Source organism: Balaenoptera borealis (assembly GCF_965194805.1).
Source record: "Balaenoptera borealis genome assembly, chromosome: 14".
NCBI classification, from domain to species: domain Eukaryota; kingdom Metazoa; phylum Chordata; class Mammalia; order Artiodactyla; family Balaenopteridae; genus Balaenoptera; species Balaenoptera borealis.
Window position 1 is genome coordinate 63,085,439 of NC_138875.1, and position 24,143 is coordinate 63,109,581.

Consider the following 24,143-nt stretch of genomic DNA (forward strand, 5'->3'; position numbering starts at 1 on the left):
GGACTGAGGACTGAGTGAATTCAGAGCCCAAACCCAGCACGTGGTCGGGAAATTAGACGGTCAAGAGGCCAAATGCCCCCTCAGGAAGGAACCTTTGGTCTCTTTACAACAGGAGGTGTTTGGGGAAAGCACAACCTCCAAGGAGAGAGTAACACTGTGATTTAAAAACTGCACTGAATTTCTGTACTTATTTAAAATTGATTTAATACCATTATCCATATTAATATTTTTCCAGGTAACAAAAGGATTATTATAACTTTTCTTTTGTTGCATTCACCTAACCTATATTGATAGGGTAACTAAATAAACATCTTAAAAAACCAAGGGGCCAATGTTTTGAACCAATTTCAATTTAAGTGTCAGTTGCTAGTTATAAAAACTTGAGAGCAAACCCTTAGGAAAACATTCATTATTTGAAGCAGAGCTGTCCTAAGATAATGCACACAAACCGACACAGTCTATTTAATAAAAATATTTAATGCTGCCAAAAAGTATAAAAATACAGTAGGAATGGCAGTACAATACAAAGTAGTCTTTCCTAATTTATTTCTTTTACATCTCTCTACATTTCACACACGCATTAAAAAACTTAACAATGCATCAAATGAAAGGGTTCTGCAAAGTCTTCTGCTGGTGGTGCTCTTCGTTCCCTGGATGTAAGGTTTACTTTGTAAACAGACAAATGTGAGGCAATCTACAGGCTTATCAAGCCTCACTTAGTCTCCGGAGTGGGCTTCAGGTCTTGCTTTGCACATCAATGGTTCAAAATTTATAGCTGCAGAATATTCTCAAGTCATGAATATTTAGGTGTCTGTCAATCTTGGCCTAAAACATAAAATAAGAAGTCATCTATTCAATTCATATTTACCAAACACACAGACGTACACAGATACACACAAACATAAAAGGACTAACAATGAACTAAAAAGGCAACCAAAAAACATTCCAACACATCACACTCAATCACACTGAGTGCTTCACTGTTACCTTGGTAAAACTGCTTATGTGCTTGATTTTCAAACAGAATTGGTGGTGTGAGGTAGACTCATGTTAAAGCACCATAACTCTCACTCTTTTACGAGAATTAATAACTATTAATTTTTTTAGGTCATCCTGTATTACTCAAGAAATGACCTCCATGTGAGCTATACTGACAGTTTAAAAAAAAAATGTACCCACAACAGTTTAGCAAGATTATATGGTATGTGCTAGACTTACCAATACTTTAGAATTCAATGCAAAAGTCTAATCCAATTTGGACCTCCACTGTATCATACTGCTAAAAATATTATGAATGTAATGTATGAACATAAAGTTGGCTTATATCTTTAACTCACGGACTGTTAGCAGCATGCTTTTTGTCCTGAAGGGTAATACTAATGATCACAGAAATACAGAACTGAAGTGACATGATTTAAGTATTAAAAGAAAACACAGACATAAAATAACTGATAGATTTATTGTACTTTAATGCCAAAAAGTAAAGATAAATGAGAGTTTAAACAAGTGATAGAGAGATGAAATAACAACTAATTTAAGGGCAGGTGAGTTTTTAATGTTATTTCACAATATTTGCAAATAGCTGAACTTCTGAGGTGGTAACGTATTTCCCCTCAACTTCCCTTGCTCTGACAAAAAAAACCCCAGATCTAAATACTTGTCATTATTGTGCCTCCACGTGTATAAATAGGAGATATAAACCACACCCACACATTTATCCAAAACATTTAGTCAAAACCCCCATTACTACGAGTTGGCTTCTTCCTGACTGCTGGCTCCTTGGTGTCTCATTTCCAGCACTGACAGAGAAATGTCCAGACACCAAGGAAGCATTCTTGTTAGGTGCCTGTGGTCACAGAAACTACCACAGGTGCTTCTTGCAGGGACCTGAGAACCCTGAACCAAAGTGGCTGATGTGAGGAAAGGAGCTTCTGACTGACCCTGAGTGCTGCAAAATATGCATGTGTTTCCCACACCTTCAGAAGTCCCCTTGTTAAAACCAAGGAACTGATCCAGTCAGAGTAAATGAAATAATGGTTTGGTTTAGAGAGTGCTCTGATGTTCCAGTATTACTCTGGCTCAGTGGTAGTTCAAACTGTTCCACAAGATTTTTTGGAGGGGAAAACTTTGATTTGTTTCACTTAAAAAATAAAAAGAGGGTTATTTTGGATTTTAATGGATAACAGTAGCTGTCTAATGCTTTTCCACTTAAATACTCCATAAAAACAGGTTGCGTGTGACATAATGGGAAAGCGTGAGGCCTGGGGTTACCGGGATTCTACGGACTGGAGTTCAAATCTCAGCTCTGTCATGATCTAGATGTACAACCTTGCAAGTTACTTATTCTTTGAGTCAGTTTTCTCGTCTGAAAATCGGGTAATGGGATGCACCTCGGAGAGGTGTATCTACTGACTGGCACAACCGGCAGGTGTTGCCTCCCCAGCAGTGTGTTAAAGACACACTCAGCAAGGATGAACTACCCCTTAGAACAACTAAAAGGTCTTGACAGGGGCTGGCTCCACACTGAAGTAGTTCCTGCCACCAGATACTCATCCTTGCTTTACTGAAAAGAGTCCCACACACTTCTCTGCGGTGAGCAAGGCACTCACTGCCTTACAGACAACATCAACTTACCCAGTGGGAAACTCCCGAATTCACCAAACTCAGAATAACTTCAGGTTTTTTATAGTAGTAATTTGAAGTATCAACATCATCATATGTCTAAAAAATCTATGCCAAATTAGAGCAACAATAAAGAATTGATGCTTTTCTTTAAAAAATGGTCTCCATAAAGAAAAAAATTCCCATTCCATTCTTCTTATAGCTCCCCCATACCATGTGATGGAAAACCAGACAGTAGTATTAAAGTAGACTCTGCAAGTAATATCCTCCCTAAATCCTAAAATTCCCATATTCCACTCTAAATTATAAAACCCAAACAGAAAGAGTACCAATGATTGGATTTTTCATTCTCCCACTGGACTGCACAGAGACGGTCATAGCGTTTGAGAATTCTCATTGTCAGGTTGTTACTGATAAAGACAATCCCTCGACCCAACTAAAAGCCCCTCGGGCTGAGTCACTGCTTAGCCAGGGCAGTACTCTGCAACATGACATCACTCATACACATTCAGCAGAACAAGAGGACACCTGGCATTTCTAACTTATCTGCTGTTGTAGGGGCTGTGGGTGCTGCTGTCCCAGAAACAGTGCTTTGAAGACAGATACAAGGAAAGATGGAATCAAATCCAAACCAATGAACTAGGGAAAAGATGAAAGACACAGGTCAACTCCAGAATAAATCATCCAGGGGACGACCAAGACCTGTATTTTAAGTCAAAAGAACTTAATTTTATTATGTGAAAAAATACTGAATTTCTGTTTTTCAAAACTTTATTTACAAGATGACTATCATCTAGATAAGTCAACGCCAAATAAGGGTTTCCTGAAGTTAAGAGAGACTTGAATAGCTGTGATGTAGAAATGGGAGCCCAGAACACGCCATCCCTGCCAGGCACTCAGCTCCAGCAGGGGATGGACACGGGAGTCCTAACCTCAGCCACCCCGCCCTTGTCCACGCTTTCTACCCCACTAACAAACCCACAGGGACCTGCTGGAACCAGAAATAAGTCAGTGCTGACGGAAGGTGTGACTCTTAGACGCTTGCCTGGACATAGGGAGAAACGGATGATAGACATAATAGCATTAGACTTACAATATACTGTATTGTAAAAGTCTCTGTAAGACTCGTGTCTGAAAGTAAAAATCAAGGCAGACTAGATTTTAAGATCTGTACAATAACCAGGCAGTCACTCTGGAAATGTACTCACTAAAAGAGAGTATACAACGGTCAATAAATATTTCTAACATAATCAGGTTCTAGCCTGTGTCTGTTCACACAGAATCTAATCAGAGATATTTTTCTAAGAGGGAAACGACTTGCAGAAGTTAAGTCTTTCTTTGAGAATTTAATTCTAAAATATTCTCTACATGAGAGTCTTCAATGATGACAACAGGAGAGAAGGTAGAAAGGTCAAGTCTCAGGCTGATTCTGGCTCAGCAACACCACCACCTGCTGCACGGGTTGTTGTGAGGTTACCAGGAGAACACGTGGGAAGCCCCAGCACCATGCCCAGCACCACGGAAATGACCTCTAAGTGGGAACAACCATCACTGTCAAGGACGCTGAAAGCAAAGACGGAACTGATACAGAAGCTGGAGGACTGCTCCATGCCAGAAACTATTTTTTAAACCAATATGTATTTTTTTATTCAAACCATCAATTCTAGTTTATTTGAAACAAAGGGGACATGCACAAGTGTACATAAAATTAACTTAAGGTCACAATTCCTTCCTCTGACGCACCTGTTATTTAAAAAAAAAAAAATCAACTTTTTAACTTCCTTTCTCTTTTTTTGTTCATTGCTTGGTAGAAATACTAATACATAATGAAATGGACCAAAAATATAGAAGAGGATAAGGACAGAGCAAATATATAAAACATCTAAACATGAGAAGTGGTCTGTACATTACCGAAGTTCTCTATGCACTTTTACATCACTTTTATGCTACATATGGATAAACTAAATATGGAGAACTGTTATTTGTAGATATTCTACACATGCAAGCATAGACAAAACTCAGTGGTAGGATGGCATAAAATGCTTGGCTGCACGTGGAAATGAGTACGGAGCCCGTTGGTACAGCCAGAAAAGACGGTGCTGAATCCGGGGTGCCGTCAGTTTATCGGCAGGAGCAGATACAAACACAAATGAACTAGGTATTAACGCAGATAGTCTTTCTTAAAAATAATAAAGCTTCTGGCTTTTTTATTAAGAAAATACCAGCACCTCATCGAAGTCAAACCGTACAACTGATTTTCAGCATCTGTTCTAATTAGAAAACACCACGAAGACCTACAGACACAAGTTCTGGGAAGATGCACACCCACCGTGGTTGCCGACTCCTCTGCTGTTCCCCGAGGGCAGGACCCAGCCTGGCCCGTCCCTCTGACTAGACGCCTTCTTTAATAAAGGTCAGGCATGTGGCCACGCATTTTCAGTAATTAGTATAGGGCACCCACCAAAAACACAACCCTTGGTAAAAATTAACATGCTCTCCTCAGGGATGTGCCTGGAGGAGGAAAGATGACTAACGTTTGCAGCAGCGGAAGTTTATCAACAAGTGTCCACTACACCGGATGTGATTTTAAAAATACATTATGGCAAACATCTCCAGAAGGACAGGAAGCAAAGAGCAAAGCTGAAGCACTGAGCCCCACGAAGCACGTCCACCCTGCCCAGGGATAAGCGTATCATTATCAGCTTGTGTTTCCCATAAAGTCTTTGCCTTTTATTGAAAGCAAGGCGACCCCCAGTTGGAATTGAATAGGTCTACCTGTATTTGACTTGCAGAGTAATATACTGCATTTTAGCAAAGATAAACCACAGCAAATTGGAAAGAAAGATTTTAAACCAATAACGACCTAAAATGTAAGGGTCATGGTGCCTGAACACAGGGGTGATGCAGGCAGACACAGCAACATCCCTCTTACCTCCTTCCATGTAAAGGTTACAGGACACAGTGGTGCTGAGCAGGGCGTGGGCACATGTGACACAAACTGTCCTCCACACACAGCACCACCTGCATCCTGCTCTCATACTCTCAGCATAACTCAACCCACTCGAGAAGGCTATTCGAACCAACTCAAAAGTCTATCTATACCAACGGTTTTCAAACTGTTGTTTAAATGATCACTGCCCGCTGAAAATAATTAAACTTCGTGCAGCAATCGTACCTAATATGTAAAGTGGATAAAGCAGAGACAGCCTACTTTATCTGCTGGAAGTAAAGGTTGGAGGTAAAGGTTGGCAGCTTGGGGTCCTTCCTACCACCTCCTGGTGACCCCTTAGAAATCCAACAAGCATAGTTTGAAAACCACTGAAATAATGTGATTTCATTATTTCAGCAGATAAATTTATAACAACTATTTAAAGTTTAAGTAAAACAAGTTAAACACTGAAAGGAATGTTACGATCTGAAGAAAGCTAGCACTCAAATGAGCAGTTAGATTCATTAAACAATATGCTCTAAAAATACCCATTAAGAAGTTAAAGGGACAGTGTAGGTTTCAACATCATTATACTATTTATTGAAGTAGAAAGAACTTAAAGTTTTTACTGCAAAACTTCAGTCCAATAAACTGAAATCATGGATAATAAAATGCTGCTCGTTATTTTTATTTCCTAAATTATGGTTTACCCCGATTATAAATTAGGGTAATTACACTGAAATTTTCCTGAAAAATAAACAGTATTAATAATGGGCTTTACAGAAACCAGTTTCTTTACAAAGTCTTGACCAACTGTTACCTGACTACGCCAGTAAGGAGAATTTTCCTTCAAAGATATTTTTAGAGAAAATTTTTGTTTCTTTGTTTTTCTTTTTAAAATTGGGAAAACTGTAAAACATAAAAGAAATGCAAATATATAGTAAAAATTGCTTATTCAGAGTTCTACCTGCTCATATCAAACTTTTCTTTAGGAAATGTATCCAGTACAATTGAATCAACATACACTTTATTATTTTTTTTTGTGGTAACAGATTTTTTTTCAAATTGAGCTTTTAAAAAGTACATTTAACTACAAAAGTAAGATTAAATAGGTACTTATAAAATATATTTACCCTGCAATGGTTAAGAATATAAAATGTTGATGCCCATGTGAACAGTACATTATACATTACACGCATTACTTAAAGGTCATTTTCTTTCCAGTAATAATGTCCATAAAACCACAATATTTATTGCTTATATCAAGTGCAGGTTAAAATCCAGACAGCCTCCAAAAATGACATGATAAAGGACTTCTCAGTCTGGTCAGGTGAAATATTATACTTAACATGTATGAATACAGTTGAAAATGTACCAGTTCTTAAGAAGCATTCAAGTCTTTATTTTAGGGAGCGGGTACAGTGTGGGCAGCGCCTTGGGGTGCTGAGGGGACTGCACACCCCAGTTCTCTGTGGGTGTCTAGTCAACTGCACCGTCTGGCGTCTGAGGAGTTTGCTAACAGATGAACCCCTGTGATTCACGCAACACTGTCAGCTACCAGTGCCGAAGCTTGCGGGGCAAAATTAATAATTTATAGGGCATTTTGCTGAAAAAACAGTGTCCAGCCAACAAAAGCGCCAACCAAAATGACGGACACAAACCCCATCTTAGTGAGAATAGGTTGCCAATATAACCACCTTTTCCTTTTTCGTTCGGTCTCATTCAGCCTCTGCTTCATCTGCTGCACCTTCTGAGCTGTGCTGGCTTTCCTGTCCTCCCGAAGGCGCTTGCGCAGAGCACTGTGAACAAACAAGAGCACATCAGCAGGGCTGGGCTCAACCACGCAGGCAGAGCACACACCCCCCGCCCACCCCACCCCACTTCTCAACTCATTCAGATGCTGGAACAAAAAGGGGAAAAGCTTCAGTACTCTAAATGGTCCAGAGATGCACTCAGGTAATTCAATCACAATTGCTGGTACAGTTTTATGTAAATAAATATTTTTAGTAGGACCTGAAAAGAAGCATGGTGTCAGTATTTTTTCTTTCTTTGCTAGACACCCAGCAGGAGTGGGAAGACAGAGGGTCCCCAGGCATCTGATCCCCTTTGGAGTTCATATTTGATTTTTCACAAAGGCCCCTATACTTAACATTTCCTTGAATATTCTACTGTGCGAGTGCCTACTGCTGTCTGCCCATCCCTTTTCCAGCTCCCATTTTCCTATTCAATACAGAATTTTTGTTCCAAAGGAAGCTCTTTGACTCTGGGATCATGGTCCCGGAACAACACAAAGAATGGCCAAAGGCAACATGAAAACTACTATTTTTTTCCCTTGAAAAATATCTCATAAGCCTAAGATGGCGGCCACCATGAAGAAGACAGCAGCAGAAGATGTCAATGTTACTTCTGAAAATCAACAAAAGACATACAGATTTGCATGGAATACAAGCAGAATCACAGAGCTGAAGGAAGAAACAGAAGTAAAAAAGAAACAACCCCCAAACTTAGAAGATGCTCGTTAGGACATCATGCTTGCAGACGAGGACTGCTTAATGACACCTCATCAGACTGGTGATGTTTTCATTAGCCATTCTCAAGAAGAAACATGAGAAATGCTAGAAGAAGCAAAGAAAAACTTGCAAGAAGAAACTGATGCCTTACCATCCAGAGTGGAATCAATTCAGTGGGTGTTAGCAGATTTGAGAGTTCAGTTACATGAAAAATTTGGGAGCAACACAAACCCTGAAGCTGATGAAAGCTAAACATTTTATAACACTAAATGATATGGAAAGCAAAACTTTAAAAATTTTTTTCACTTATTTAACGGAAACTTGCCTATTTTCACGTCTTGCTTATTTAATGTTTTTAAAAGAAGACAGTATTCATCTATGTATTTTGCATAACAATTATATCAAGTGTAGGGGTTTTATGTCACGTTATTAAAATCAGTTAATAAAAAAAAAACTCACAAAATCCATCTCCTCTTTTCACTTACTGCTTATATTACAGCAAAAGCCTAACCAGTTTCCACGCCTTCAGAGTAAATACTACACCCCAGTAATTATTCTGAAGCACATCTCTGATGGTATGGCTTGATTAAAAATCTTGAATGCCTTTTCAGCATCTACTACATTAAGAGGCAGCTTTTTTCCTGGCCCAAATGTTTAACCTAAATCTAACAGTGAAAAACAATCAGAGGAATCCAGATTGTGAGGCATCCTAAAAGGCAACTCATCTATAAGCTGCAATGTCCAGCAACGGGTGAAAACTAAAGGTGGTGGATAGTCCCAGGTTAAAGGAGACTAAAGAACCACATCAACCAAATACAATGCATGATCCTGAATTATGTTTTTAAATAGCTATAGAGACTGGGATCATAAAAATGTTCCAAAATTACATTATGGCGATGGCCACGAAACTCTGTACATATACTCAATCCAGTGAACTGTATGCTCTAAATTTTGTGAACTCTATGGTATGTAAATTATATCTCAGTACAGTTATTTTCTGTAAAGCTTTAAGGTGGATTTTTTTTATAATTAGAGAACTCTGAATATGGACTACATATTAGATTATTTTATCAACGTTAAATTACGTGGGAATACTGGCACCTTCAGACATTGCTGGTGGGAAGGTGAAGTGATGCAGCCGCTTGGAAAACTGGCCAAAAAATGCTCAACACGGAGTGGCCACGTGTGGCCCAGCAACCCCACTCCTAGTTACACACCCAAGAGACAAGAGCATGTGTTCTCCTGCCATGTACAACCTCATTCTTGCCCAAATGGTGTTTTTTTGCTGTTCTCCAAGTTTGTTTCCTTCTAAACTAAGAAACCTCTTCTCTCTGGTTCTCTCACCCTCTAGAGCCCTTCTATTCTCATCCTATGGCATTTCATTTATAGTGAATAATTTATGTTGCTAGTCTGGGTCCTTGTTTTGTCCCCTAAGTGTATTAGCAATTTGGGGACTATATTTTGCTCATCTCCATATGCTTTGCAGTCTTCCTAATGTCTTTTTCACTTTAACTTATCACACACACAGGTATCTCTGGCTGTGTGAACTCTACCTGAATATTTCCTACAATGACTTGCAAAAATTATTAGTCAGAATTCACTCTCTGGACTGACAATTCACTATAACAAGTATGTGTGTACCTGCCAATAAAAAAAATTACACTGTAGTCAAGATCAGGCAAAACATATATAAAATATATAAAAGGATACAGAGCTCCCAGTATTATTTCCTGACTTAAAACTGGTAAATCTAAGGTAGAAGAAGAAACAACTTTATGCTTTAACTTGTAGTCTAAACCACTGAAGCCACACACAAGGAGTAACACTGCTAGGTCATAATAAACTCTTCAATATGATATACAGCAACTTACTACGTACTGTAATACGCTACCTTTTATAAAATTTCAGGCAATTTTTATATTGGGGAAATACAGAACTGAAGCTATAATGTATAGGAGACCTTAACGATTTTCACAGCACATCCCAAGATCCCACTGTAACAAATATGACTACAGCATAAAATTTTCCACAAGAAAAAGCATATTTGACAAAAAGAAAAGAAAAAAGTCTTTCAGAGATATTGAAGAGAGGGAGTAAAAGAGCTCATTCACTTTTCTGAGAGACTCACACCTCAGGACACCAGCTTCGTAATGTGTGAGATATTTGGAGCCCAAGAAACGTAATTTTTCAAATTTAAAAACTTGACGAGTTTACACATTCATATGGATTCAAAACTCAAAAAGTATAGGGCATTTTATGTGATTTTTTTTGAAAAATATTTTTTTCTTCCAACAACAGAATTAAATTGAAATATTCATTTAATTATTTCATAATGGTATTAAAGGCATATTATCAATTACATTGTAACAGTAGCATGAACACTATATAACTGTACAAACGGCAGGTATTCATACTGTCTGTTTTCTGCACCATACTACACATTTTAGCATCTAATTATATTAACTCTTACACTCAATAAGTATTGTGTTAAACCATTTTCCAACAGGTTTCTGTCTTTAAGTATTAGCTTCTTTGAGATCAATGATGTCATTATATACTACTTAAATGCCCTTAAGTAATAAATAAATGGTTACATTAATTCAATACACTAAGGGTCTATATTAGTTCCCATCCACAGAACTTATTAAAATAAAAGTCTCATCTTTTCAAGCATTGTTATTGCAGTAACCTTACCTCTCACTGTTTTCCTCCAGCGTATCTTGCATTTTAGAGGACAGTCCTGTATACCTGTCACTTGTCAGTTTTTCTTCTTCTAGGCCTATCCTGTTCCCGTTGTATTTTTCAGTCATTATTTTGGTTGATGAATGATCGAAAACAGGACATACATCTTCCTTAGAAAGTTCTTTCCACCGTTTCTAAGTAGGGAAGAGAAATGAGAAACAAATGCAAACACTAAAGTTTTGACTTTCCTTAAATAAAATTTATGGAACTGAAATTCTATATTTAACTTAAGAAAACCTGGTGATGCTAACATATGAATGAAAAAGAAAAATGTGTTTTGTCATACCACTTCTAGCTACGTCTATTTTAAGTTGAATACTTAATAATAATAAAGCATTTTTAATAAATCTATCTATCTATCTATCTTAGTTGCGTTGGGTCTTCATTGCTGCACGTGGGCTTTCTCTAGTTGCGGCGAGTGGGGGCTACTCTTCGTTGCGGTGCATGGGCTTCTCATCACGGTGGTTTCTCTTGTTGCAGAGCACAGGCTCTAGGCACATGGGTTTCAGTAGTTGTGGCACGTGGGCTCAGTAGTTGTGGCACGTGGGCTCAGTAGTTGTGACTCGTGGGCTCTAGAGCACAGGCTCAGTAGTTGTGGCACACGGGCTTAGTTGCTCTGCGGCATGTGGGATCCTCCCGGACCAGGGCTTGAACCCGTGTCCCCTGCACTGGCAGAAGGATTCTGAACCACTGCGCCACCAGGGAAGTCCCAATAATAAAGCATTTAATATTGATGCACATCAGTATGTAGTTGAATACAATAATCTTAATAAAACGTAGTGACTTTAACCTCACCAAAATACTGGTCCTAGTAAGAAGATCTTCGCCAAAGTCAGATTGTGCCATCTCCTAATCCAGAGGCATGTGCCTCTGGAAGAGTGACCAAGATGGCCCTTGAACGTGACCCAGTGTGCCCTGCTCATTGCCACTGTCCAGTTTAGCAGAGAACCAATGGTGAGACCTCCCAGCAGGTCCCTGCAGTGCCAGAGGCCTTCAAGTTGACTGTCCCCACCAGGTACACCAGCAGCCCAGGCAGCTGGCTGGACACTGGGTTGGGAAGACTCCTCAGCACGCCTGGACTTCAGATCAGGCAGGATTTAGACCAAGATGAAGAGACATCCTATCTTCCTCCAATGAAACAGGACTGTCACCTGCCTTGGGACTTGTTGTGACTAATGAGATGACAGCTAATGAGTAGCAGAGTCGGGATTTGAACCCCTCACAAGGCTCTGCATCTCGGAAATAATCATCAGTGTCAGACACCAGATAGTTTAAGTATCCAACAAAAATGTAAACTGTCTCCAGAATGCATGCTGGTCAATTCTTCACTGAGATCTAGTTACAGCAACTTGGCCTTATACTTGGACAAAACTCAACAATGTCAATAAACAAGATGATGCCAAAAACCAAGTCTTACTGGACCACTTCCCAGAATATGCAACAAATCCAGAATCTGTCAACAAGAAGAGTCAGCAGGAGGGTGGGGGAGAAAGAGAAATTTAATGCTAGTGAATTTTAAAAAGAAAAAACAAAGGGCAATGTCATTTTGCCAGGTCTCTGGGCAGCAAACTCACTCAACTTTGCCTCCCCTGTGACACGCCTGGCAAGCAGGCTCCAGGCTCACCTGCCTCGGCTGTGCTGCCGGTGCTGCCGACTGTGAGGCCAGGGACCCGGCACTGCCCTCGGCTCCCATTTGGAGCAGACGGGGCTGCTCACCTCTCCCGACCACACACTCAGCTGAACCGCACTCGCGGAGCAATGCCCCCCACACCATCCGCAACCCCACCCCCATTTCTCACTGAAGAAAGCCCCTCGAAGGAGCTGTAAAGTGATGTATTTAAACTCGAAACCCACTGTAATTTGTTAAAAGTATATATTTACTTATAACTTTATTAGTTGTGTATGCTATGTGATTATCATCACAAACACAGTTACTGGGTTCAGATACAGTCACTTTAGATGTGAATATTAACAGCTCTCCTTTGTCCTGGCAGGTTCTAAATCATTTTATATCCACATATGCCAGAAATCTTCACAGGAAAACTAACATGAAACTGTAGCCAATAATGAAAACACCACTCGTATCCTGTAAATCTAGATTAAGACTGAAGGTGAAGACAGAGGCCCCCTTTAGGAAAAAGAACCAGAGACGAAGCTTACACAGCATGGGTGCTTCTGGACAGATGGCATCCCTCACCCCACTGCCATCAACTCACACTCGAAAAGCTTCCTTCTTTCTTCTTACAAATATTAATTTTCCCCAAAAATAAGAGGCAAAGGGGAGGAGGCAGATGTATGGAGAGACAAACAAGTCCATAAACTGCCTATCACATCCTTGTATGTCCTATGAGACACTTTTTGGGACATGGGACAGAGTCATGCAGTTCGGGGTATCCACATTAACAAAGTAACTCTAGATCTTTGTAACAATAAAGTTTTATGATTTAAGATTTCAGGGAAATTTACTTCTCTGAGATTTCTGGTCTAAGCTAAGGTTCTAGTATAGCACTGTCCAATGAAATGTAATGCGAGCCACATATATAACTTTAAAAATGTCTAATAGCCACGTTTTAAAAAAAGATGAATTTTGACAAGATGTTTTATTTAATTCAACATTTAAAAATATTTTCATTTGAACATATAATCAATATTTTTTAAATTACTGAGATATTTTACACTTTTTCTCCCTATATTTGTACATCTTATACTTTAAGCAGAACTCGATTCAGACTGGCTACATCTCAACACTCAACAGAACACGTGGCTCCAGCATTAGACAGCGGGGTTCCAGAAGGAGAAAATATCTACATAAAATAAACAAGTCCATAGGCATAAATACGCAGTCCTGGAAGAATACACACAGGCCTCAATGGTTACATATTTGGGGGGTGAGTTAGCGAAGACTTCTACTTTGTAAATGATATACTTTCACATTCTCTGAATTCTTTTATACTCAATATGTACTAATCGATTATCTAAAATTTAAAAAATTTCACAGCACCATATAAATTATTAGAGCCTTGCTAAGATCATTTCTGTGGAAACTGAGCCCTCCGGAAGGGTAACAGGCTTTCTGATCCTGAGCACTTGAAAAATAGAGACACTTCCAACATCCCATTTGGACGGAGGCAAAGGATGCCTGGGTCTGTCTGAATGAGGGATAAAGGTGCTGAGTTGGAGATCTGATGGCCACACTGCACCAGATAAACTGGGGTAGAAAAAGTTCTTCCGAGACACAAACTGCACTGTCACGACAACAGGGACCACACAAAAGCCCGTCCATAAAACTCATCTCTGTGGGGAAAACGATCTGCACAGGAGGCACATATATATTCTAAAACTAAAGGAACGAAACTTGAAAAAAAATTAAGGTGGAGCAAGGGATAGTATCCAAAGGACAGCACATGTTCCGTAGAGTTACTCAGTCTGTAAGAACAGCCAGGAAATTAGCAAGGAAGCAACAGAAGTGTGTGGGGAAAACCTCTGCATGTAAACTGGCAGACACAAGCCAAGATTAAAGAGAGACTTGTTCCTAATCCTGGACATCTGAGGTAACGTCGGAGGAGGGTCTTGTGCCTCATGGGCTTAATCTTCACATACCAAGCACTTTACAGACTGACGTTTCTCTTCATTAAAAATTATTCTTTAGGGGGCTTCCCTGGTGGCACAGTGGTTAAGAATCCACCTGCCAATGCAGGGGACACGGGTTCAAGCTCTGGTCCAGGAAGATCCCACATGCCACGGAGCAACTAAGCCTGTGAGCCACAACTACTGAGCCTGCGTGCCACAACTACTGAAGTCTGCACGCCTAGAGCCCGTGCTCCGCAACAGAGAAGTCACCACAATGAAAAGCCCATGCAATGCAACGAAGAGTAGCCCCGGCTCACCGCAACTAGAGAAAGCCCACGCGCAGCAACGAAGACCCAACGCAGCCAAAAATAAATAAATAAATAATCTAATTAATTTAAAAAAAATTATTCTTTAATGCTAAAGATTTGGGGGGGGGGGACCTTTTAAATAAAACTTAAAATTTTTATTGATAAATACAATAGATTGTCTTGAATAGTTAAAATAACACCAATGATCGGAACAAAAAAGTTAGCTGATAAATAAAATTGCTTAAGAATATTTAAATGTCTGTGTAATCCATACAACACTTAACTACTTATATCTCATTCCATTTTGACAGATGGTGTGATCTCAGTTATAAAGGAGGGCTTATTCAGAATATTCCTGCTTTGGCTAGTAATCACAGAAGCTGAAGAGCAAGCAAATGGTTCATGTAAGAGAAAAATAAAGAATTCCAACTGCTTATGTCCAATTCCATATGATCAGCTCAGACAAGAAACGGGTGTCTGTTGTTACTTCTGTTTCTATTCCACATGTTACGTTAGTACATAAACACAGATTTCTGATAATCAGTCTTTGAACTTAGCTTTTACAAATGTGGAATAAAAATACCTTCATAGGAATAAAGCCACCAACCAGAGAAAAATAACATTCTCCTGAAATTTCACTAAGTTTGCTGCAAGTACTCAAGTTGCTTGCTCATTGTTATAAAAGATGAAATATCTATGATATAAACTAAGTGTTCTTGTATAACTCCAGATCAGGTTTTTAATGGGGCAAAAGTAGCTAAATTTTCTGGTTATTTTAATGATGAAATACTTAAACCCTCCTCTACAAGAAACCTTACTTTCTTTAATGAAATTGTGTCCCCACTCGGGCTTCTGAGTGACAGGCAGGATTTAACATGAGGCTGAGGTACACAGGAGGAGGGGGGCATACATTTTACAATCTTAGGGGCCAGCTGGATTCACCACATTAATGTAAACATGCTTTTTTGGAAGGAAGGGAGAAGACACGTGCATAAACGGAGTGCAGCTATGTGATGCAAATCGTATTTGATACACAGTTTACCTGTATACTTGAATCTCCCTTTATAAACTTTGCTCCTTCTATTATAGTCATGTATGAAAATCTGAGTTGATCTGGTGTCTGAATCAGCCCCATTCGGTATTTTCTCATATTCAGTAACAGTTGTTTAATATTAATATTGTCTCCTTTTTCCATCTGCAAGAAAGGTAAACATTATTCAAGCTTTTTGTTGTTAAGAGTCCAGGAAAGAGAAGCAGTACAGGAAAACCGCTAAGAGAGCAAGTCAGCACAGGTTGCCCGTCTGCCCCGTCCAGGCAGCAGAGGGAGGACTCCTGGCCCTTCAGCTAACTCACAGCTGGCTCCAACCAACAGGAATCTCATATACTCTGGCTAGTGGTTGGTCGAAGGGAGGATTTATGGCCCATTCTGGCTTAATGTAAGGATAAATACATCGAAATTAGTGCCTTCCTTTTTTAAGAAGGTCTTGGCAGGAGTAAATCTTTTCGTTCGGCGCCCCTCTGCCTTCACGTCTGTGTACGGCAGCCACCTTAGGGTGCTGGAGCAGAAAGGCGGAAACAGCTAGACCCACAAGGACACCACGGGGCCGCTGCACCAGCTGGGGCTGGATCCACGCACCCACACCCCAACCAGAAAAGAGAACAGCTGCTGAAGTTACATTTGGCAGGGAACAGGCAAACACACGATCCAGTTTTAATATTTACCATTAACAGAACAGATGCTTAGAGTTCTTAAACACGTCAAAGTTAACATAACAAGCCGCTTTTGACTGAAGTATAGGATATTAGGCAGAGTGGTAACACAGTAGACGTGCTAAGATACCCTCCCCATCAACCTAAAGGGAGGAAAGGCACAGGCCGGTACCCAGGCTGGGGCTGGGAAGGCTGGTGGAGAAAGAACACAGTCCTCGGGCACAACAGGAACCTCAGGGAATGATATTAAAACCCACACTCACCGAGGGCTTAGAAAGTGTTCTAAATGCACTCATCCACTTAATTCTCATGACAGTCCTGGGAGGAGAATACTCTCACTCTCTGCAGTTTGTAAACAAGGAAACTAAGGCAAGAAGGAATTCAATATTATCTACCAACTGATGTTTGAAAAATAAGAAGGGCGGGGGAGAGGACCCATCATTTAGGTAACAAAAGCTACCAGGAAAAGTCTCCTTCAAGAGCTCTAGAATTATCTTGGACGCAGCCCCACCAGTCACAGCAAGAGGCAGCTGAAAGGATGTGAATGAGAGTTTTTGGTTTTTCTAAAAGAAGGCAGAAGTTTAAGTTTGAAAAACACAGTTCTGGGATCCTGACATTCGAGCTTACTTCTGCCAGTGGAAACAATAAAAAGGTACAGAAGGCTGAAATGAGGTCACTTACCAGAACAAGACAAGTGTCCACCAGAGAAAAGGTGCCTGACCGCCCAATGCCGGCACTACAGTGGATCACCGCAGGCCCGTGTTCAGGATTCAAGGAGCCAGACTCTCGCACTTTAAATAAGAAATTGAGAAATGAAGCTGGTGATTCAGGGACTCCGAAATCTGGCCAGGTAGTATAATGAAAGTGAGATATTGTTCTGGTTTCACCACTCTAAAAAGTGAAAATCAAGGGGGGAAATGTTAGTTCTGAGTTTTTTCTTTTAAAAGTCTACTGCAGAAAGATGTGTTTTGTGTAATGTACCATGATTTTTCATTGGTTTTTGATAATCACATACACAAGTGTGGGAAGATTTTCTTTAGGAGAATTTGGAATATATTAATAATAACTAACACTCCTGTAACACTTATTATTTTGTAGGCATGTTTTAAGCTTTTTATGTATTAACTCAACCCATACGACAATCCTACTAAAACCCATTTTCCAGATGAGAAAACTGAGGTGAAGGGTTAAGTAATGCACCCAAGGTCACACATCAGAAAATGGCAGAGGCAGGATTAGAGCAGCACTTGGGTTCCCAACCATTGACCTGCACCATACATGCTGCCAGGATTCTCTTTAATTCATACATCATGATGACTGGATTCTATTCTATTTTTTAAAATTTCTACCAGTTTAATTTTACATTCTTTAATGGTTTCCTTTTTAAGAATTTCTAAGTTTTAAAAAATATAATGTTCCCCATTATATGAGTTATCTTTTAGATTCTGCTATACAGGCACAGAGGAACAACTCAAGAATTAATTTAAAGAAACAATCTTTACATTTTTAACTGAAATTGCTCTCCTAATTGCTGCTTTTCCCCATGGTAACAATTTCCAATCCTAGAACTGCTGACATGCCTTTGCTGATGTGCTAACATGGTTTACCAACATGCTAAGTGTTTCCTGTCTCGTAAAGCCTGCCTGGCACTCACCACCACTTCCTGGATATTCTCGACGACCTTTATTTCTGACTAACTCATTATGAAAACGTTCCTTGGCTTTTGCCAAAGGCCCTCTGCCCCCAGGAGCACTTCTCTGCCTTCTGCTCTTCATTCACAGAGGGAGCAGCGACCCGCTAACACATCTTTGCACAGTGTTTCAGCTTTAATTACAGGACTATTTTGGAAGAAGGAGCCACAGAAGCAGCATAAAAAACCCTGATTTTTTTAATGGTTACTTTTACAGCATCTACCTTTCAATACAAATTTACAAAATTAAACTTAGCCTTTTTAAAAAAATAATATTTACCTTTTTTCAGTACAAATTAAGACTCCTAAGTCCCAGACTCAGTTATATGAGGTACAGCACTGATAAAATACAGTGCAGAAGTTAAAAAAAAATTTTAATTATATGCGTTTAGTGGCTAATTTTTCTTGACATCCAGCTTTCATAGTTCCAAATACACTGTGATCCATAGGTTCTCAGTACACTGAAGGTACTAGAAGATTTCCTATTACTAATTAAAATGCTCATTGTGATTATTAAAATTCAAAACATTTCCTTTTAAATTCCAAATTAATTATGCTAAGTGAAAGCAACAGACTCTAAAGGCTGTATACTGTACGATTCCATTTACATGACAGCATGGAAAAGACAAAATTATAGGAATTGAAACCAGCCCAGTGGTAGCCATGAGCTGGGAGTGGGGCCGGGCTGACTGCACACAGGCAGCATGAGGGACGCGCGCACGCGCGTGTGTGTAGCTAGGGGATGGTGATAGAACTGTTCTTTATCTTGACTGGGCAGGTGGTGACATGAATGCACTGTCAAAACTCAGACCTGTATATCAAAAAGATTGTATCTTACTGTATGTAAAAGCAGTGTTTAAAACATTCCAAATTAAGGAGGCTAAACTGTAGCTTCCTTCTAGAAAACCGTAAATGGCAGCCATCTGATACCCACACAGGACTGGGGTCCGAAGTCCTTTCCTCCATCAGCCCAGGCACACGGTTAACTCAACCGCATCTTCCTTTAAATAGGGCCTCAGATTCCAGTGGGTGTCTTTATCCCTCTCCCCCGACAGCCAGCCCGCTGCAGTCCTCAGCCACCACACTGTGCTGACCATGCACAGAGGCCCAGCCCTGGTCCGCATGGGCCTCAGCCAGGTCCAGGTGGACCTGCTGGAGGTCCCAGGCCTAGGAGGGGTGGCGCCAGGGCCCTGCTCCCAGGGGAGTGCTCCCTAGGGTGTGGCCTATATGGTGTAGGTTCAACTATGCATCACCTCCTGGCCCAAAACCTACAGTTACCCCACAATCCTGGGCAACTACTTGCTTTTTCTTTGCTTGTATGATTTTGGCTTAAGACTAGTGGCCTCTTTATTTCTTTCAAATTCAGGTCACACTGTCTGGGATGCTCAAAGCCAGTTCCCAGAAATGCTCACCACTGTATAATACAGTCTTTCTCACTAATAGATTTTTGAAAATCCATCTTTTTCTTCCCAGTCTAAAGAACTTCTCAGAGGTTAATTTTGTATTAATTCACTCCTACTCCTACTGAAACAAGATTCAAAAAACTTAGCTCACAAAAATCACATAATTCCCAAAGGACCACAGAAGTAATAAGATCCATATGTTTACTACTCTGGTATAAAAAAAAGTTTATATGAACGATTGGATACCTTTCCCTCTTTTTCATGCCGGAAAAAAAACGAGAAGGGGGGAAAGGGTTCCAAAGCATACAGAGCTAAAACAAAATTCATCTTTATTCCGAACAGTCTCTACATTTAGACTCTACAGTTTCTGACGAACTCCTAGTTTCAAACAGCGGACTCACCCTTCCCTCCTGCTCGGTCACCAAGCCCCTCAGTCCTGCTGTGACGCCCAGTCGGCTCCGTCCCTTCTCACCGCCACCCCTCACACCCCACTCCAGCCGGTCTGCACACACCTGCCCAGTTTTCTCCATAAAGCACTACATCATGGACACCACCCTCTGCACAAAGATGTCAGCAGTTCACCGTTCTTCTTAGGACAAAATCTCATTTACATTTTTTGAAGAATTTTAAATGTAACGTCTTTGAAGCAGATGACAAGCTCATGGTCCATGGAGGTCAGGAAGCTAAACTATGAGCTGAGTAGGTACAAGAGCTGAGAGCCTGGGGGCAATTTAATTGTGCGCTGTCTAGAGCCATTCAAATGCAAGTTAACTATAATTGTTATCAATATGAGTAAGACTATAAATGTTCTAATTATTACTTAAAAATCTATACAGCTCTACAGCCCCAGACCCAATTTTCACACTTTAGGCACAGAAAGAAGGTAGCAAGATTGTTTCCAAGAATTTCACAAGCCCCAGTTCCGTCACCTGTAAATGGGGTTTAAGAAAGTACTGATCTCACAAGGCTGCTGTGAAGGGTAAACAAGGCAACACCTGCACGTGGTGGCATGTGAAGAGACGTGGTGATCTCTGACAAAATGACACACTCGCTGCTGCCTTTACCGCGGCCCCTGATCCGCTCCCATCAACTGTAACCTCTCCACGTTTCCAACCTCCTCACCTGTGTTTCCGCTCCACCTGGAGAGAAGCAAGCTTGTCGACCCTGCCTCCCTCGAGGTCACTGCCCTAGTTCAGTCCCTCACCAGCTCCTGCAGGATCCCGCACTGGCCGTGTTAAATATGTGGTCACCATAACTCACTCTGGAAGATGACCGGAACCCCCAGGTGGGGAGGGGAGGAGAGCACCAGGGCAGGGGGCAAGGGGCCGGCTTCTAAGCAGGGGGCAGGGCAACGCACGAGGCATGGTCGGGAGAGGCAAGGCAGGGGCTGGCCGGGGACTCCTGCACCAGCCACGGAAGAGCTTCCCAGACCCCGGTGGAAGGACCAAGCCGTGTTTCAGGACAAGCACTCAGGTGTGGGGTGGTGAACAGGGTACTCGGTGCAACCGCAGAGGGGGTACAAGGGCAACAGGTAAGGACCCTGCCCATGGGGAGGTGAAAACCTTGTTATGGTGTCAAAATGTACACATGCGCCAAGTGCTGCACAAGCTGGGAAATGGTAAAATTTAAATTATGAAGAGAAGCGTAAGAAGATCCTAGCTGTTAGGAGTGAATGCATCACAGGTACATTAAGTGACCGAAGTGAGAAATGGGCACAAGCTGGACAGAAGAGTGCACAGGACATAAACAGACAGGAGAGGAAGATGCCCGGGTGGCATCTAACCCTGCTCTGGGCAAATCTACAGGGGCAGAGAAACAGAACTCAGCATGACAACAGCCTTCCTGGAACTTGATACACATAAAGCTAGCCGAGGACACTACGGAAAACGCTGAAGGCCAACTAAACAGAAAAGCCCGAAAGACAAGTTCTCCAGATGACCTGGGATTTTAAAAGCCCCTCAAAACTATCTTCATAGCTTAAGCCACAAGGCCCCTTTTAAAAGCAGACATGGAATCTCTTCACGTGGGGGCAAAAGTTCAAACTCTGAGCTCTCATCACGATGCTGGAAAGGGCTGCTGGTGCTTTACTGCCCACCAGACGTGAGGTCTCTAGGGAGCAGGGTATGACAGGAGGCAGCTCTGGCCCCAGATCTGTTAAGAGGCACAGCCAGACTCCTTTAGAAGCAACCTGGTCCTCTGAACCTCAGGAACCTCCACTCAGACCTGCAGGTGAGGCCAGCTGTCCCTCCCCTACTTTGTCATCACCTCCTCTCCTGCAGCGCGTCCTTCTCCGCTGCCCTGGCTCCTTCAGCCCTTCCCAACTCCAAGGGAGCTGCTGACAACAGGTGACCCCACACTGAGTCTGAGGCACTGTCACAGCATTAATTCACTCGATCATTGTAACAACCCTACGAGCTGGTGCGTCATCATCCTCGTTTTGCAGATGAGAAAACGGAGGCACAGAGGTTAAATAATGGGACCAGTCACACAGCCAGGAGTGGTAGAGCTGGGATTTAAACTCAGGCCACATGGCTCCTGAGTCTAAATACTTAACCAAATGCAATTCTGTCTCTCCTACTGAAACGCTACTTTATTCTTCTAGCACTCCTAGCTCTTACTAAAGATTGTAAAATAGAACATAAACTGTTGCTATTTAATTATGGTGTACTCTGAACCCAGGGCAGTAAGAAATCACACAGTTGCCAGCAATTAAAACGTAGTGGTTGGCCTGCTCCCAGGGCGGCCTCAATTTCAGAAACTTTAGAACCAAGGATCTTCCTTTACAACAATCAGCATCTTTTTCAAAAGACTTGGTCCCATCTCATTAGAAGTTAGGAGATCTGGATTTGAGTTCTGGTCTGTCACTTATTAACTGAGTAATCTATTTATGGAAAAAAATCCATTAACCTCATAGATTTTCAGGTTATTTTTTTTTAAGTATGAAAAACAGGGATATTAAGAATATTTACTCTGTCCACATTTTAGGAAGACTGTAGGACAAATGATACATATGTGAAAATACTTTGCAAAGTGATAAAGAAAATACAAAAGTTATTCTATCTTATTATTATTTGAGGTGTAATCAATGCTCAGGACACAGAAAAACACCTATGCCCACCTCCTTCTAAATAAATTTTAATGCCACAAGCAGACAAGGTACCTGGGATAAGTAAACACCAAGAGAAGATGATTCCAAGACCCATGAGAACTTTATGGAAGCACAGGTCTGTTTCTGGGAATGAGCAGTGGACAAACCAGGACCAAGTAGTAGCTGATGTATTTCAATGCAGCTAAAGATACATGCAAATGTATGTATGTTTGTATGTATGTTTGGAATCACTGGTGCAAAACAAATACAGTGAGGAGATTCATAAAGAAGCCTCCTCCCTGGATGACCTAAGAGATCCCATAATAAGCTCAGCTATGAAAGTCATGGAAGCTGGACCTGGCCCGAAGCACTCGGCACACATCTGTACTTACAGTATGTAATAAAAAACAGAGAGGTGTTTTAGGAGATCAACCATAAAAGGTACTTCTGCATATCTAAAAAGTGTATATATCTCCCTTCACCACAAAGCTTTTTTTTTTTTGGTTAATGATCACACGTTAAGCACTCAATTCACTTAATAGTTAACTAAAACAGTATCTCGCTTTAGACTAGATACATTCCCGAAGCCATTTTTGGGCAAACATTTTCCTATTTTCTAGTTTTTCTAGTTTCTGAGAGCAACGCAGAATCACTCTTATTTCATATTTTCTAGTTATTCTAATTACGCATCAAAGAAGGCAAAGAGGTAAGTGGGAAGAGGGGAGAAGTATCTCAATCTTCAGCCTGACAACAGCAGGCTCACAACCCACCCTGTACCTGTATCTCAACCAAGTACCAGGAACAAGTCTTATATATCTGGAAAAAAATCCAAGTAAATGTTCTTGAGACCATATGGTAAATTTACTTCACCATTTTCACCAGTTTAATAAAGACAAATTTCCGTGTGACTAATCCCTTGAATTAACAACACTCTCAACAGTAGTAAGTATCAGAGCTGGCGTTTACAGGGCACCTGGTCTGTGTTAGTGTCTCTGCACACACACCCTCACCCGACCCCACAATGGCCCTGAGAGGGAGGCACCACCATCTCCATCCCACAGATGAGGACAGACTTCAGGAGGTCTGGGAGCAGGTACACTAAGTAGCAGAGCTGGATGTGAATCCAGGTTGGCTTGATTCTAAAGCCCTCTCTCTTAATCCCCGACTAATTTTAGTAAGTTATTCTGAATCCTCAAATATTTACCTGAACTTTAAAATTCTTAGTTTCTAGGGTTTCTTGAGAGTCCTCAGAGAGCTACCACATATAGGAACAAAATCTATAAGGAAAAGGTTATGGCTGTACACTATTATAGGTATTATTGAAATGAATGGGCTGCCCCAAACTTCATACCTAAGAACAAAGAATAATCCTTAAAATCATCATATAAAGCCCCATCGTTTGGGCATGAAAAGTCTTACATTGGTGTTTCCTAACTGCAGCAGATGGACCGTATAATAGGACTTCACGTCTTCCGACAGGAACTTCACACTGAAGCCTGTTTCCTTAAACAGCATCTCTCGGTCATCCTTTGTCGGCCAGTACTGTGCACATTTAACCTAAATTTAAGAAT

At 40.9% G+C, this 24,143-nt stretch overlaps 1 protein-coding gene and 1 pseudogene across 5 annotated transcripts in view; one reads left to right on the top strand and one right to left on the bottom strand.

The window, feature by feature from the left end:
• Nucleotides 1-457: 457 nt before the first annotated feature.
• PTPN2 (protein tyrosine phosphatase non-receptor type 2) overlaps nucleotides 458-24,143 on the bottom strand; it is a 76,747-nt gene continuing 53,061 nt past the window's right edge. Inside the window, exons 5-11 of one of the 4 annotated variants that reach the window (XM_082354851.1) lie at nucleotides 23,992-24,129; nucleotides 17,073-17,282; nucleotides 15,724-15,876; nucleotides 10,756-10,937; nucleotides 7,249-7,350; nucleotides 6,372-6,460; nucleotides 458-825 (exon numbers count right to left, since the gene is read on the bottom strand). In XM_082354851.1, coding sequence (XP_082210977.1) covers nucleotides 6,376-6,460; nucleotides 7,249-7,350; nucleotides 10,756-10,937; nucleotides 15,724-15,876; nucleotides 17,073-17,282; nucleotides 23,992-24,129 — 870 coding nt within the window. In that variant the 3' untranslated portion in view covers nucleotides 458-825; nucleotides 6,372-6,375. Of the gene's footprint in view, nucleotides 826-1,440; nucleotides 3,262-6,371; nucleotides 6,461-6,561; nucleotides 7,351-10,755; nucleotides 10,938-15,723; nucleotides 15,877-17,072; nucleotides 17,283-23,991; nucleotides 24,130-24,143 lie in introns of those variants that run through there. The other 3 variants (XM_082354852.1, XM_082354853.1, XM_082354850.1) reach the window with 3 other exon arrangements.
• Nucleotides 7,358-10,749, top strand: LOC309611055 (prefoldin subunit 4 pseudogene; annotated as a pseudogene). Its single transcript has one exon. The product of its transcript is annotated as a prefoldin subunit 4 pseudogene (transcript).